At 39.9% G+C, this 18,287-nt stretch overlaps 1 protein-coding gene across 1 annotated transcript in view; it reads right to left on the bottom strand.

Annotated features, from left to right (window-relative positions):
• Window positions 1-18,287, bottom strand: part of LOC142841992 (ubiquitin carboxyl-terminal hydrolase 9Y-like) — a 160,834-nt gene that overhangs the window by 110,013 nt on the left and 32,534 nt on the right. The window contains exon 10 of the mRNA XM_075958973.1: window positions 14,321-14,425. Coding sequence (XP_075815088.1) covers window positions 14,321-14,425 — 105 coding nt within the window. The remainder of the gene's footprint in view (window positions 1-14,320; window positions 14,426-18,287) is intronic.

Below are 18,287 nucleotides of genomic sequence, written 5' to 3'. Positions count from 1 at the left end.
CAAAGTTACACCAGGACCAGGTGAACAATCTAAACAGACCTGTTGGTTGCGAAGAATTAGAGGCTCTTATCAAAAACCTCCCTATCAAAAAAAGCCCAGGACCAGATGGTTTCAATGCAGAATTCTAGCAAAACTTCCAAGAAGAGCTAATACCTATACTCCTTAATGTATTCCACAATATAGAAACAGAAGGGTCATTACCTAATTCCTTTTATGTAGCTACAGTTACTCTGATACCAAAACCACACAAAGACTCAACCAAGAAAGGGAATTACAGGCAAATCTCACTCATGAACATCGACGCAAAAATCCTCAACAAAATACTGGCAAACCGAATCCAAGAACACATTAGAAAAATTATCCATTATGATCAAGTAGGCTTCATCCCAGAGATGCAGGGCTGGTTCAACATACGAAAATCTATCTATGCAATCCAGCATATAAATAAACTGAAAGAAAAAAATCACATGATCATTTCATTAGATGCTGAAAAAGCATTTTACAAAATTCAACATCCATTCATGTTAAAAGTCTTGGAGAGATTAGGGATACAAGGGTCATACCTAAATATAATAAAAGCTATATACAGCAAGCCGACAGCTAACATCAAATTAAACAGAGAGAAACTCAAAGCCATCCCGCTTAACTGAGGAACACGACAAGGCTGTCCACTCACGCCATACCTCTTCAATATAGTGCTTGAATTCTAGCAATAGCAATAAGACAACATAATTGTATCAAGGGGATTCGAATTGGAAAGGAAGAAGTTAAACTTTCGTTATTTGCAGATGATATGATAGTGTACTTAAGCGACCCCCAAAATTCCACCAAAGAACTTTTACAGCTGATAAACAGCTTTAGTAATGTGGCAGGATACAAGATCAACTCCAAAAAATCAGTCGCCCTCTTATACACAAAGGATATGGAAGCAGAGAGGGAAATCAGAGAAGCTTCTCCATTCATGATAGCCACAAACAGCATAAAATATCTTGGGGTAAATCTAAACAAGGAAGTGAAAGATCTATTTGACAAGAACTTTAAGGCATTGAAGAAAGAAATTGAAGAGGATACCAAAAAATGGATGGACATCCCTTGCTCTTGGATTGGGAGGATCAACATAGTAAAAATGGAAATTCTACCTAAGGGAATTTATAGATTCAATGCAATCCCCATCAAGATCCCATCAAAATTCTTCACAGATCTGGAGAGGACAATAATCAACTTTATATGGGAAAACAAAAAACCCAGGATAGACAAAACAATCCTATACAATAAAGGATCTTCTGGAGGCATTACCATCCCTGACTTCAAACACTATTACAGAGCTACAGTAATGAAAACAGTGTGGTACTGGCAAAAAACAGAGAAGTCGACCAATGGAATCGTATAGAAGACCCGGATTATAACCCACAAATCTATGAACACCTCCTTTTTGATAAAGGAGCTAAAAGGTATACAATGGAAGAAAGAAAGCATCTTCAACAAATTGTGCTGGCACAACTGGATGTCAACCTGTAGAAGAATGAAAATAGACCCATATCTATCACCGTGCACAAAACTCAAGTCCAAATGGATTAAACACCTCAATATCAGCCCGAAAACACAGAACCTGATAGAAGAGAAAGTGGGAAATACCCGACAACAGATGGGCACAGGAGATCGCTTCCTATGTATAACCCCAGAAGCACAGGCATTAAGGGCAACATTGAATAAATCGGACCTACTAAAATTGAGAAGCTTCTGTAAAGCAAAGACACTGTCACTAAGACAAAAAGGCAACCTACTGACTGGGAGAAGATCTTCACCAACCCACAACAGACAAAGATCTGATCTCCAAAATATATAGAGAACTCAAGAAACTAGACATTAAAATGCTAATTAACCCAATTAAAAAATGGAGCACTGAACTGAACAGAGAATTCTCAACAGAAGAAGTTCAAATGGCCAAAAGACACTTAAGGTCATGCTCAATTTCCTTAGCAATCAGGGAAATGCAAATGAAAACAACTTTGAGATACCATCTTACACCTCTCAGAATGGCTAAAATCAAAAACACCAATGATAGCCTTTGCTGGAGAGGCTGTGGAGTAAGGGGTACACTCATCCGTTGCTGGTGGGAATGCAATCTTGTGCAACCACTGTGGAAGTCAGTGTTTCGGTTTCTCAGGAAATTCGGGATCAACCTACCCCTGGACCCAGCAATACTACTCTTGGGAATATACCCAAGAGATGCCCGATCATATGACAAAAGCATTTGTTCAACTGTGTTCATAGCAGCATTATTTGTAATAGCCAGAACCTGGAAACAACCTAGATGCCCTTCAATGGAAGAATGGATGAAGAAAGTATGGAATATATACACACTAGAGTTCTGCGCTGCGGTAAAAAACAATGATTTCTCGAATTTTGCATGCAAATGGATGGAAATAGAAAACACTATCCTGAGTGAGGTAACCCAGACCCAAAAAGAGGAACATGGCATGTACTCACTCATAATTGGTTTCTAGCCATAAATATGGGTCACGGAGTCTACAATAGGTGAATCTAAAGAAGCTAAGTAAGAAGGGGAACCCAAGGAAAAACATATAGTTATCCTCTTGGCTAAGGGAAGTAGACAAAATTGCCGGGGAGAAAATTGGTACTTGGGGGTGGGATGGGGGTAAGTGGAGATGGGGAGAGAAAAGGTACAAGGGAAGGAGGGGGGGACTTGGGGAAACAGGATGATTGGGATAAAGGAAGGTTGGATCGGGGAGCAGGGAAGCATATATGTTAGTTAAGGGAGCCACTTTAGGGTTGGCAAGAGACTTGAACCTAGAGGGGCTCCCAGGTGCCCAAGCTGAGGTCCCCAGTTAGTTCCTTGGGCAGCTGAGGATAGGGAACCTGAAATGACCCTATCCTAGAGCAATACTGACGAATATCTTGCATATCATCCTAGAACTTTCATCTGGCGATGGATGGAGATAGAGACAGAGACCCACACTGGAGCACTGGACTGAGCTCCCAAGGTCCCAATGAGGAGCAGAAGGAGGGACAACATGAGCAAAGAAGTCAGGACTATGAGGGGTGCACCCACCCACTGAGACAATGGAGCTGATCTATTGGGAGCTCACCAAGGCCAGCTGGACTGTGACTGAAAAAGCATGGGATAAAACTGGACTCTCTGAACATGGTGAACAATGAGGGCTGATGAGATGCAAAGGACAATGGGAAGGGGTTTTGATCCTATGGAATGTGCTGGCTTTGTGGGAGCCTAGCCAGTTTGGATGTTCATCTTCCTAGATATGGACAGAGGGGGGGGACCTAGTACTTAACACAGGACAGGGAACCCTGACTGCTCTTTGGACTGGAGATGGAGGGGGAAAGTAGTTGGGAGAGGGGGAGCAGGGTGGGAAAAGGGGGAGGGAAATGGGAGGCTGGGAGGAGGTGGAAACTTGTTTTTTTATTTTCCCCCTTTCTCAATAAAATGAAAAAAAGGAAAAAAAAGAGTTGCAAGGTGACGGGGGAGTGTCATATATCAATCTGTTGATTTCATTGGTTAAGCAATAAAGAAACTGCTAGGCCCATTTGATAGGCCCACCCTTAGGTGGGAGGAGTAAACAGAACAGAATGCCGGGAGGAAGAGGAAGTGAGGGCAGACTCCGCAGCTCTCCTCTCTGGAGCAAATGCTTCAGAGAGATGCCATGCCCAGCTCCCAGGCAGACGCATGTGATGAAGCTCCGACCCAGGATGGACTTAGGCTAGAATCTTCCCGGTAAGCGCACCTAGGGGCGCTACACAGATGATTAGAAATGGGCTAAATTAATATGTGAGAATTAGCCTAGAAGAGGCTAGATAGAAATGGGCCAAAGCAGTGTTTAAAAGAATACAGTGTCTGTGTAGTTATTTCGGGGCATAAGCTAGCCGCGCAGGCGGCTGGGGGTTGGAGACACAGCCCCGCGCCACTCCTGTTACTACAGCAAGGGAAAAAGGTCAAGTAACATATAAAGGTAAACTTATCAGACTTACACCTGACTTCTCAATGGAAATAATGAGAGCCAAGAGGTCTTGGATGAATTTGTGCAGACATTAAAAGGCCACCGATAGAAGCCCAGACTAGTATACCCAGCAAAGCTTTCATTCACATCAATAAAGAAAACAAGGAACTCCAAGATAAAAAGATTTACACAATACATATCCACAAACCCAGCCTTACAGAAAGTACTAGAAGAAAAACCTCAACCCAAAGCTAACTACACCCACAATAACACAGACATCTTTTAACTCCCTATGAGCATAACCCCAAAAAAAGAAACACACAAACACTACTATCGAAAAACAACTGGTGTTAACAACCACTGGTGATTAATATTGCTCAATGTCAAAGGAATCAATTCACCTATAAAAAGACACAGGCTAGAGAATGGATACAAAAACAGGACCCAGCCTCTGCTGTTTACAAGAAACACAACTCAGTCCGTTTTCCAAGCAAACAGACCTAATAAACAAGCGGAGCTGGCTATCCTAATACCTAACAAAGCTGATTTCAAACTAAAATCAATCAGAAGAGAAAGAGAAAGGCTCTTTATATTCATAACAATAACAATTCATCAAGATGAAGTCTCAATCCTGAATATTTATGCCCCTAATATAAAAGCACCCACATATGTAAAAGAAACATTACTAGAACTCAAAGCACACATCACACCGCACACACTAATAGTAGGAGATTTCAACACTCCTCTCTCACCAATGGACAGGTCAACCAGGCAGAAAGTTAACAGAGAAATAAGAGAACTAACAGATGTAATGAATCAAATGTACTTAACAGACATCTATAGAACATTCCACCATCACAGGAAAGAATATACCTTCTTCTCAGCATCTCATGGTGCCTTCTCAAAAACTGATCACATACTCGGTAACAAAGCAAACCATCCACAGATACAAAAAAATTGGGGTTATCATCTGTCTTATGGATTACCATGTTGTAAAGTTAGAATTTAATAACAACTCCACCCCCAGAAAGCTTACAAACTCATGGAAACTGAACAGTCAACTACTGAACCACCCCTGGGTCAAGGAAGAAATAAATAAAGTCTTCCTTGAGTTCAACAAAAATGAAAACACAACATACTCAAACCTATGGGACACTATGAAAGCAGTGCTAAGAGGAAAGTTCATAGCACTAAGTGCCCACATGAAGAAAACAGAGAAAGTTCACATTAGATACTTAACAGCATATGTGAACACTCTATGAAAAAAAGCAGACTAACCCAGGAGGAGTAGAAGACTGGAAATAATCAAACCGAGGGCTGAAATCAACAAAATAGAAACAAAGAAAACAATACAAAAAAAAATCAATGAAACAAAGAGCTGGTTCTTTGAGGAAATCAACAAGATTGACAACCCCAATCTAAACTAATCAAAAGGCAGAGAGAGAACACTCAAATTAACAAGATCAGAAACAAAAAGGGGGAACATAACAATAGACACTGAGGAAATTCAGAGAATCATTGGGTCTTACTACAAAACTTGTAATCCACAAAATTGGAAAATGTTAAAAGAAATGGACATTTTTTTAGATAGATACCATGTACCGAAATTAAATAAAGACCAGGTGAGCAATTTAAATAGGCCTATAAGCTGCAAAGAAATAGAAGCTATCAACAAAAACCTCCCAACCAAAATAAGCCCAGGTCAGGATGGTTTTAGTGCAGAATTCTACCAGAACTTTCAAGAAGAGTTAATACCTATATTCCTCAAAGTGTTCCACATAATAGAAACAGAAGGGTCATTGTCAAACTTTTTATGAGGCTACAGTTACCCTGATACCAAAACGGCACAAAGACTCCACCAAGAAAGAGAATTACAGACCAATCTAACTCAGTCATGAACATCGATGCAAAAATTCTCAATAAAATACCGGCAAACCGAATTGAAGAACACATCGAAAAAAATCAATCATCATGATCAAGTAGGCTTCATGCCAGAGAGGCAAGGCTGGTTCAACTCTACAGAAAATGAACAAATTCTTAGATACATGTGCTCTGGCAAAACTAAATCAAGAGGATCAAAACAGTTTTACAATCGCCAAAGAGATAGAAACAGTGATAGAGATACTTGCAAGAAAGTCAGGTGAACTCACTGTCTAAGACATCCAGATCTTCTGAGAAACAATTAGCACCTGTATTCTGAAAATATTCATACTAGAAGGGCAAGGTACACTGGACAACTCTACTACTATAAAGAGCTTCACGTATAAAACCAAAGAAATATTGTCACTCATAAAAATTCTATTTTTTGTTTTTAAGTAATTCTAACTTAGTGTCAATGTGTAAGAGTTACAGTTCAAAATATACAATCTGAGGGAACTGAATAGAGGTCATGAAATGACTAGTCAATTATTAGGATATGTAGCACGAATAATAAAAACCCAAAGATAGAAAGTAGGGTTCAACCCAAAAACCAGAAAAGCAAAGCAGCCAAGTCACCAGGGAAGTCTTACCTCTACCAAGGCTGGGTGACCATAAACTAAGCAACAAAGACTCTCTCCTCCCATTTTATAGTCCCTTTAGTGCTGTAATTAAAGGCATGTGATTAAAGGCATTGGGATTAAAGGTGTAGGTCACTACCACACGGATTTGTTTCTGCACTGATCTTGTGTAGCCCAGGGTTGCTTTTAAATCACAGAGATACGCCTGACTCTGTCTCTCAGATCCTGGAATTAAAGTTGTGTGTCACCACGGCCTGAATTCTAAAGGCTTTAGCTTTATCTCTGGTCTTCGAGCAAGATTTATTTATCAAAATACAAATACTATACCACAACAAGAATATATACAGAATATTTCACTAAAAACATGGCAGTAGACAGCTGATCTCCACAGAATCAGGAGGCCAGCAACCTGGTCCAGAGCAGGCCTGAGAAGGCAAGCTCAATGGAAGCAGAAGCAGATCCAGACCAGGGACATTTGTGGGGGCAGGACTGAGTCAGTGACCTGGGCTGGAGCAGAGCTGAGACAGTGAACTCCACAGGAGTAGGTACAGGCGAGCAACTGCTGAGCAAGTAGGCCAGAGACAGAAAGCACCACTGGTCTGGGTGTGAATCTGGGACCTTCAAGGGAGTAGACCTGAGACAAGACCCCTGTGGTTCTGGTCTTAATTCTGGGATCACCATGGAACTAGGGCCTCTGTGGGTCTGAAACCTCCAAGGGGATAGGCAGGAACCAGAGATTTCTGTGGGTCCAGGCATGAGTCTGGGACCTCTTAGGGAGTGGGCCTGAGCCAGGTCCTCTGTGGGTCTGGTTGCACCCGAGTCTCAGACCTCCAAGGGAGTAGATAGGAGCCAGAGACCTTAGCAGGACCAACCACAAGCAAGGGACCTATGCAGTAGCGGATCCAGAACAGGGACATTTATGGAAACAGGTCTTAGCCTGCAACCTAGACCAGAATAGGAGTGACACAGCAAAATCTACTGGAGCAGAGCACAGAGTGACCAATGGGGTAACTACAATTGTAACACTGACTGTACTATGAGGAAAAACCACTGAATCTTGGATCCTACTAAGAATGGCACCCACGTGGATAACTGCATCGATAGAACACCTGAGAAAGCTTGGGAAAGAATAAAGTAAAGCATGTTTTCTTGGTAGCCACAATTTTTCGGGTCTGCTCTGCTTGCTAGAGTCAAGCAAGTGCTCTCATCTAAGAGAAGCTTCCTGACTCAGCTTTAGCTGTAAAACTGCAGCTCTTTTAAGAGGTCCTGCCAAGGAACATTTAAATAGTGTTGATAAAAAGCTGACTGCACGCTTTTCGGTTTTCAGACTTAGCAGGAAAAAAGCTGTGCTGTTTTAAAATGCTGGCTTTCTGGGCCATCCTGCCAGGGCAAACTCTGACTCTTTCAGTCAAGCGGTCTGACTATGGGGCATTGGAGTGTGGTTTGTGAGCACACTGCTGCAGCTTGCTTGCTGGCAGGAACCTTGAAACACCACAGAGTTGTGGCAATAAACATGGCAACAGCCAGTACCTCTGCCATGATGCTGGCATCGCAGAAAGTCAAGGAATGAGCTGAATCCAGACATCAAAGCCATGGTTTAATCCTACTCATATTGCTTGGTAAATTAAAGACTTGTGTAGTCAGAAAAAGAGATATACAGTAAAGAGAGATTAAAAAAAACCTCTTAATGGTTTACTCTGTGTTAAAAATATATGCTCATTTGGGAGGGAAAAGAAAGCAGTTAAAGTCCTTAAAAAAAGAAGAGAATAGTTGGGTGTGGTGGTACACACCTTTAATACCAACACTTGGGAGGCAGAGGTCGATGGACCTCTGTGAGTTCAAGGCATAGTGGCACACGTCTTTAATCCCAAAGCTTGGGAGGCTGAGGCAGACAGATCTCTGTGAGTTCAGGGTGTAGTAGCACACAGCTTTAATCCCAGCACTTGGGAGGCAGAGGTAGGTGAATCTCTGTGAGTTCAAGGATAGCCTGGTTTACAGAGTGAGTTCCAGGATAAGATACACAGAAACCCTGTCTCAAAAAATTAAAAAATATAGTTTAAAATAAAACTGCATAAAGATGGAAAACACATAGAGAATCTGGACACTGTATGTTATTATGCTCTCTCTGAATTGTTTGAATGCTGAGGAAGGAGCAATAGCTGCTAAAAGATATGTGCTTATAAATGCTGCTAAATTAACCCAAGATAGGTACTTTGAAAATACCTTGATTTCAAAATTGAAGTCAAGAGGTATGTTACTTTGGAGAAGAGATTTTGCTTTTCCCTCGGGCTGTGGATTCATTCTGAGTTAAGAAAAATCTGGTTTGATCAAGGAAGACCAGCTGAGAAATCTCTGATAGGAACAGACAGCCCAGATGTCTGAGTTCTACATCCAGAACAGATTCAAGACTGCCGCCTGAGATGATCAAGACTCACAGGATACTCCATTCAGGACTTGATCATAATTCTACATTTTCTGTAGCTCCCCATAAGATTATCAGCGCTCCCAACCAGCTGGAAGTAGCATGGAATACAGTGCCCACATTCCCAAAAAATGGACTAAGGATGTTTTCCTTTGTTTAAAAAAATAAAAGGGGAAAGTGGTGCAGGAGAATTGTCTGTATTCTGTCAATCATATTTTAAATAAACGCTGATTGGCCAGGCAGGAAGTATAGGCAGGTCAACCAGAAAGGAAGCAGAGGCAGGCAATGAAAACAGGAGTATTCTGGGAAGAAGGAAGCTCTTTCCCGAGTCCTGCCCAGACCACAGAAGAAACAGGATGTGATCTGCATGGCTAAGAAAGGTACAGAGCAATGTGGCTAACATAGATAAGAATAATGGGTTAATATATAAGAGCTAATACGAAGCCTGAGCTAATGGGCCAATCAGTTTATAACTTATGGAGACCTCGGTGTGATTTTCTTTAGGACCTAAAGACTGTGGGAGCCAGGCAGGACAGAAATCCTGACAAGCAGCCCTCATACCACAACAATTGATGATTTCAAAGCAGCAAGTCCCAAAGAAGGGAAAAACACACAAATTAACAACAGCAACAACAAAAACAGACATAGCCTCACAGTAAAGGGTAAAATATCTAGTCAAATGAACCTAAGAAACAACCTGGTGTAGCTATTCTAATACCTGACAAAATAGACTTCAAACTAAAATCAACCAAAAGAGACAAAGAAGTACATTTCATATTAGTCACAGGAAAAATCCATCAAAAGAAACTCTCAATATTGGACACCTAGGGCCCAAATAAAAGCACCCTCATGTAAAAGAAGCACTTCTAAAGCTCAAATCATACATGAAGCCCCACACGCTAATAGTGGGAGACTTCAACACACTCCCCTCTCACCACTGGACAGGTCAGTCAAACAAAAAATGAACAGAGAAATAAAGGAACTAACAGATTTTAAGACTCAAATGGACTTAACAAACACCTAAAGCATATTCCATCCAAATATGAAAGAACATATACATTCTTTTCAGTACCTCATGGAACCCTTCTGAAAAACTGACCACATACGTGGTAACAAAACAAACCTCAACAAATACAGAAAAACTGGAAGAACGCCAAGTATCTTATTAGATCACTATGGCTTAAAACTAGAATTCAAAAGCAATACTAATTCCAGAAAGCCCACAAACACATAGAAATTTAACAATGCTCACCTGAATTATCAATGGGTAAAAGAAGAAATAAAGGGAAAAATTAAAGACTTCTTAAAATTCAATGAAAATGACCAAACAACATACCCAAATTTATGGGAAACAGTGAGAGCAGTGTTAAGAAGAAAGCTATTAAATTCTTACATAAAAAAGCTGGAAAATCCCACACTAGTGAATTAACAGAACATTTGAAAACTTTAGAACCAACAGGAGAAAACTCACCCAGGAGAATTAGCAGGAAATAATCAAATTGATAGCTGACATCAACAAGTAGAAACAAAAAAACAATACAAAGAATCAATGAGACAAAGAGTTGGTTCTTTGAGAAAAATCAACAAAATAGACAAACCTTCATCCAAACTAACCAAAAGGCAGAGAGAGAATATCCAAATTAACAAAATCAGAAACGAAAGAGGGGACATAGCAACATACAAGGAGGAAATCCAGGTCACATTTCAAAAACCTGTACTCCACAAAATTGAAAAACTTAAAGGAAATGGACAAGTTTCTGGATAAATATCACTTACCAAAATTAAATCAAGACCAGATAAACAAATTACACAGACCTACAACTGCTGAAGAAATAGAAGCAGTCATCAAAAGTCTCCCAAACAAAAAAAGCCAGGAGCAGATGGTTTCAGCTCAGAATTATACAAGATTTAAAGAACTAATACCAACATTCCTCAAATTGTTCAATACAAAAAACAAAAGAAATATTGCTGAAATCTTTTTATGAGGCTACAATTACCCAATCCACATAAAGAAAAACCACACTAAAAAAAAAGAATTACAAACCAATCTCATTCATGAACACTGATGCAAAACTACCAAATAAAATACTGGCAAATCAAATCCAAGAACAAAACAGAACCATCATCCACCACGATAAAGTTGGCTTCATTCCAGAGATGCAGGGATGGATGGTTCCCTGTATGAAAGTCTGTCAACGTAATCCACCATATCAACAAACTAAAATATAAAACCACATCTCATTAGATGTTGAAAAAAGTTTTCAACAACATTCCTTCATGATAAAAGTCTTGGAAAGAGCAGGGATACAAGGAATAGACCTAAATAAATACAGCACGCCAACAGCCAACATCAAACTAACTGTAAAGAAACTCACAGAGATCCTACTAAAATCAGGAACAAGACAAGGTTGTACACTCTCTCCATATCTATTCAATATAGTTCTAGAGGTCTTAGCTACAGCAATAAGACAAAGACAACAAAAGGAGATCAAAGGATACAAATTGCAAAAGAAGTCAAACTCTCATTGTTTGCTGATGATATAATAGTTTACATAAGTGACCCCAAAAATTCTACCAACGATCTTCTACAACACATAAAAACTTTCAGCAATGTAGCAGGATACAAGATTAACTCAAAAACAATCAGTAGCCCTCCTGTACACAAATGATAAAAAGTCTGGGGAAGAAATAAAAGAATCAATACTCTTCACAAATAGTCACAAACAGCATAAAATACCTTGAAATAACTCTAACCAAACAAGTGAACGTCTTGTATGACAAGAACTTTAAGGCCGGGCGGTGGCGGCACATGGCTTTAATCCCAGCACTCGGGAGGCAGGGGCAGGTGGATCTCTGGGAGTTAGAGGCCAGCCTGGTCTACAAGAGCTAGTTCTGGGACAGGCACCAAAGCTACAGAGAAACCTTGTCTCGAAAAACCAAAAAAAAAAAAAAAAGAACTTTAAAGCTTTGAAGAAAGAAACTGAAGAAGACACCAGAAAGTGGAAGGTATACCACGCTCTTGGGTAGGCAGAATTAACATAGTAAAAATGGCAATTTTACCAAAAGCAATATACAGATCCAATGCAATGCCCATCAAAATCTCAGCAAAATTCTTCACAGACCCTGAAAGCAATGTACTCAACTTCAAATGAAAAAGCAAAAAACCTAGGATAGACAAAACAATCCTGTAAAATATAAGGAACCAAACTGAAGACCCGGATATTAATCCTTTGAAATATAACACCCGATTTAGACAAAGAAGCAAAAAAAAAAAAAACAAATGGAAAATAGAAAACATATTTAACAAATGGACTGGCATAACTGAATATTAACATGTAAAAGAATGAAAATAGATCTATATCTATCACCATGCACAAAACTCAAGTCTAAATGGATCAAAGACCTCAGCATAAAGCCATGAACTTTATAGAAGAGAAAGTGGCAAGTTCACTTGAACGCATTGGCACAGGGAACCACTTCCTAAATACAACCCCAGCAGTACAGACACTGAGAGAAACAATTAATAAACGGGACCTCCTGAAACTGAAAAGCTTCTATAAAGCAAAGGACACAGTTAACAAGATAAAATGACAGCCTACAGACAGGAAAAGATCTTCACTATCCCTACATCAGACAGGGGTCTGATCTCCAAAATATACTAGAACTCAAGAAATTCGTCATCAAAAGAACAAATCATCCAATAAAAACAAATGGAGTAGAGACCTAAACAGAAAACTCTCAACAGAGGAATCTAAAATGGCTGAAAGACACTTAAGGAAATGTTCAACATTCTTAGTCATCAGAGAAATGCAAATCAAAACAACTCTGAGATTCCATCTTACACCTGTAAGAATGGCCAAGAACAAAAGCACTGACGACAACTTGTACTGGAGAGGCTGTGCGGTAAAGGGAACACTTCTACACTGCTAGTATGAATGCAAGCTGGTACAACCCCTTTCAATATTAGTGTGGCAACTTCTCAGAAAATTAAGAAACAGCCTCCCTCAAGACCCAGTAGTACCACTTTTGGGTATATATCACAAGGGATGCTCAATCATGCCACAAAGACATGTACTCAACTATGTTCATAGCAGCATTATTTGTCATAAACAGAATCTGGAAACAACCTAAATGCACCTCGACTGAAGAATGGATATGGAAAATGTGGTACATTTACACAATGGAGCACTACACAGCAGAAAAAAAAATTATGACCATCTTCAAATTTGCAGGCAAATTGATGGAGCTAGAAAACATCATTTTAAGTGAGGCAATCCAGACGCAGAATGACAATTATCATATGGACTCACTCATATGTGGTTTAAAATATAAAGCAAAGAAAACCAGCCTACAAATCATAAATCCAGTGAACCCAGACAACAACGAGGACCCTAAGAGAGACATACATAGATTGCAGAAAAATAGAAGATCTGCTGAGTTAATTAGGAACATGGGTTTCTTAAGAGAGGGTTGATAGGGAATGGAGAGGCAAGGAGGGGAGCAGAGAAAAATGTAGAGCTCAATAAAAATCAGTAAAAAAAATATACATAAACATGCCAGTAGTATTCACAATATCAAACAACTTTACTTTTTAGAATATCACTTCATTTCTTTCCCTCAGATAGCTCCACCTATATATAAAATGGTTCTAATATATTGGTTTTTGTCATTTTAATGAGAGTATCTTCTACTGTATCCTTCTATAATTTAGACACATTTAATTTCGGTTTGGGGCCTATAAAACTACAACTGTTAAAATGCTGAACAGGCATCCTACAGTATATACTATGAATTTCTCCAGGGTATAGCTGGCATTAACAGCAATTGGGATATAGAATATAATTCTTCACATTTTAATGAAAATTATCAAACAAATACTTTATCTTCAGGGCCTAGTAAAAGTTATTGCCAGAAATGTAATAATGATCTTAAACAAGAAATCTTGTATAGCTAAAGTCAATGGTAACTAGAATATTTGCACACTAATACTGTAACAGGGTTCTAACTTTTGATTAGTCAACTTTCTAACCAAATACACAGAAAAAGAATACTTAATACTTAAACAATTCCATCAATACAAATGCAAATACACATTACAGAGTATGTACAAAATAATATTTCTTATTATTTTATCATGGTTGAGCAGTTAGGTATTTTCTTCTCATCATCCCACCCTTCATTATATTTATGTAAGATATTTTACCATAAACATTAAAAATTCCAGAAAAGACTAAAGTCAAAGAACTAAGCAGAATTAAAATGGTTACAAGTGCATACACATGACAGAAATTATTATATAAACCACTTATAAGTTCTAATTAGAAGAAAAAGTAACTATCCAATGATCAATGTTTTTTTCCAAAGGCACATAAGAGCAAAGAAGACCAAATTAAATAATAGCAATATTTTATTATTTGAACTTTTACCTTAAAACAATCAAAAAGATGATCAAGTTGTTCAGGAGAAAAATCCCAAGCTAATTTTGCTAGTAGGTCATGTACATTCTTCACAATGGCTTCATGCTTTCCTGCCTTCAAAGAAAGAAAACAAAAAAAGGTAAAAGTAAATATAAACCACTGTATTATGACCTGGATAACCCTTAGTTACCTTTTCACCTGAAAGTGTAAGAATAGCCCTTAACATAAAACAATTTCCACTGAAACTAAAGCCACTTAGTTTTTCCACTTAAAGTACTTAATAAAAAAGAAATTATTAATTTAACTTATTAAATTAATTAAAGAATTAAAAATTAAAACACCAATAATATTCAGGAAAAAAAACTTAGTCTATAAAATATAGTAAACTTTTTCAAAATTAGAAACCCTAGTAGGCTCTCTGCTCCTCGCTGTTCTAGGGAGCTTCTTTTCATGCAGTACCAGACTTGTTCCAGAGACACAATGGTGAAGGTCAGAGGGAACGAATTTGGCCGTATTGGATGCCTGGTTACCAGGGTTGCCTTCACTTCTGGCAAAGTGGACATTGTTGCCATCGATCTCAACTACATGGTCTACATGTTCCAGTATGACTACACCCATGGCAAGTTCAAAGGCACAGTTAAGGCTGAGAATGGGAAGCTTATCATCAACAGGAAGGCCAGCACCGTCTTCCAGGAGGGAGATCCTGCCAGCATAAAATGGGGCGAAGCCGGTGCCGAGTTATGTTGTGGAGTCAACTGGTGTCTTCACCACCATGGAGAAAGCTGGGGCCCACATGATGGGTGGGGCCAAACAGGTCATCATCTACACCTTCTGCGAAAGCCCCCATGTTTGTGATGGGTGTGAACTATGGCATGTATGACAATTCCCTCAAGATTGTCAGCAATGCTTCCTGCACCACCAGCTCCTTAGCTGCCATGGCCAAGGTCATCCATGACAACTTTGGCATCGTGGAAGGACTAATGACCCCAGTCCATGCCATCACAGCCATGCAGAAGACTGTGAATGGCCCCTCTAGCAAGATGTGGTGAGATGGCCGTGGCGCTGCCCAGAGCATCATCCCTGCATCCACTGGCGCTGCCAAGGCTGTGGGCAAAGTCATCCCAGAGCTGAACTGGAAGCTCACATGCATGGCCTTCCATGTTCCTACCCCCAATGTGTCCATTGTGGATCTGACATGCCCCCTGGAGAAAGCTGCCAAGTATAACGACATCAAGAAGGTGGTGAAGCAGGCATCTGGGGGTCCACTAAAGGGCATCCTGGGCTACGCTGAAAACCAAGTTGTCTCCTGTGACTTTAACAGTGACTCCCACTCTTTCACCTTCGATGCTGGGGCTGGCATTGCTCTCAATGACAACTTTGTAAAGCTCATTTCCTGGTACCACAATGAATTTGGCTACAGCAACAGGGTGGCGGACCTCATAGCCTACATGGCCTCCAAGGAATAAGAAGCCTGCCCAGGACCCCCATCCCAGCAAGGACACAGCAAAAGAGAGGCGCCCTCAGCTGCTGAGTAGTCTCTATCCTAACTCAACCCTTGACACTGAGCATCTTCCTCAGTTTCCATCCCAGACCCCCAGAGTAGCAGGAAGAGCTTAGGAAGCCCTACTCTCTTGAATACCATCAATAGAGTTAACTACACCTGTCAAAGAAAATAAAAAAGAAACCCAAGTATTCAAAAAAAAAATCAACCACAATGCTCAAACAGGCTCCATCCTAAAGATGCAGGGATAATTCAAAATACATAAATAAACATAAAGGCCCAGCAATAGTGGTGTACACCGTTAATCCCAGCACTGGGGAGGCAGAGGCAGGCAGATCTCTGAGCTCAGTGTAGGGGAAGCCCAGCGCGCTAACCCCTCCCGCCTGTCTCGGCTGAGTTTCCCAGCATTCGAGCTTGGTTGGCAGCAGTACAGCCGTGGCTGAACGAGCACAACCTTACTGCAGTTCTGGCCAGCTGTTACCGCCAGCGCTGCAGTAAGGCAGGGGCACCACAGGGCACGTGAGTCCATCCGAGCGAGCTCCCCCCAATCACTCTAACCTCTCAGGCAGCGCCATCCACGCTCCCACTGCTGTTTACAGCCATACTCTAATTCACACAGCACACAGTCTGTGGTTTAACTTCCAGTTTTGAGCCAGACCTCCTCGAAACACTCAGAGGCTAGTTACAATTTTCTTAGGCCAAATGTTATTATGGGAATTTTACCATCATTTGCTTTCACAGGACCCCTTAGAAGAACGTCGCCCCCATGTCAGCTTAAAGCCCTATTACAGGACGACGTCCCCTCTCCCAGCAGAGTTTACCCTCAGGTTTAGGGACATCATTTAGTGATTGATACAGGGTTGAGGGGATTCTTGTATATTGATATACAGAGTATTAAATGTGCGTATGCTTCTACCTCTATTTCTTGTATAAGAGTATGCTTATACCTGTTTATATTGTATTAATATATTTACCATATCGCAATGTACATTTCTACCTCTGATATTATTTATATAATGACACTGTTTACAGTTGGGGATCATTGTCCTCATATATTGCACAGTTGTTTATTCTCTTAGTCTTAAAGCTAGATAGGTATTGAAAATTATATCTTTGTCATATTTATATTAGGATAATCAGGTTTTTTAGATACATAAAGATTATATTTAGTATAGATAGTATAATCTTCAACCTCTTCGAAGAGCTGTAGAAAATGGCCTTTAATCTAACCTAGGAATTCCGTGCCAATGAGACACAATCGCTCCTGGCAATACCGCTCTACTCCTGAGAGAATGTTGAGCACCAAAGACACTCCACTGGGAGCTTGTCTTCTTCTTGGCACAACTGGCCTTCGGGCAAAAGAAAAGCCCATACCTCAACTACTGAAAAAGATACAAAATATCCATAAGTGGATAAAACAGGATTGTCCTATCTTGCCAAGACAGGGTAGGATAGTTCTAACAAAGTTTCTTGCCTTTGATAATGGTCTGCCAGTTATGTTAGGCCTTAGCCAAAGTTGGCTGACTCAACATTGCTAACGAGACTTTGGGTGATTGCCCAGGTCTCTGTCATTTGTCCCAGATTTTGGAAATTTCTCGTTTGTTCTTCCTGGTTGCTTAAGTAATATTACTTCCCTTCTCAGATCTTTGACCGAGTTGAAGATTAGATAATTGCAATTACTTTCTACATTATTTAGACTCCTTGAAATAGAATGTTTAGTAAAACTTTTGTTACAGGTTTCTTGCTCAATATTGTTTGTTAATTTTATATTTATTATTTGTTCTTATTGTATATAGTTGTATTTGGTTTGGTTCTGTCTTATTTAGACAAAAGGGGGAGATGTAGGGGAAGCCAAGCCAATCACCTTGCTTGAAGGGCAGGATCCCCTTAGGCTAATATTTACTTATAAATCTTGCTGGTGTACTCCCCAGTCTTCCCTTCTGTTTCCCGCTCTTTGTTGGAACCTTGGTTTTGTTAGCTATCCCCTTCTTCCCCTTAATAAAGCTGATATTAAAGCTAGCCTGATTAATCCTATTTGCCGGTCGTTTACGCCCCGTCAGTTCAGAGCCAGTATTATCTACAGAGAAAGTCCAGGACAGGCTCCTAAGCCACACTGTCTTGAAAACTATTTCAAGAAACTGTCTCAAAAAATCAAAAATAAATAAAATGAAAATTAACTGAAAGAAAAAAAACACATAATCAAATCGTTAGATTAAGAAATAGTCTCTGGCAAAATCCAAGATATCTTCATGATAAAAGTCCTAGAGGGATTAGGGATATCTCAACAACATAACAAAGGCAGTTTCCGGAAAGATTATAGCCAACAGCATCTTGAATGGAGAGAAAAGAAACTCTAGACACTTCACTAGAATGAGGAACAAGACAAGGTTGTCCACTCTCCACATCTATTCAAGATTTGATGTCTTAGCTAGAGTAATAAGACAACAGGAGATCAAAGGGTTAAAAATTGAAAAG

Source organism: Microtus pennsylvanicus, chromosome Y (assembly GCF_037038515.1).
Source record: "Microtus pennsylvanicus isolate mMicPen1 chromosome Y, mMicPen1.hap1, whole genome shotgun sequence".
NCBI lineage: Eukaryota > Metazoa > Chordata > Mammalia > Rodentia > Cricetidae > Microtus > Microtus pennsylvanicus.
The sequence above is the reverse complement of the archived record's forward strand: the minus strand, read 5'-3'. Positions and strand labels throughout refer to the sequence as shown.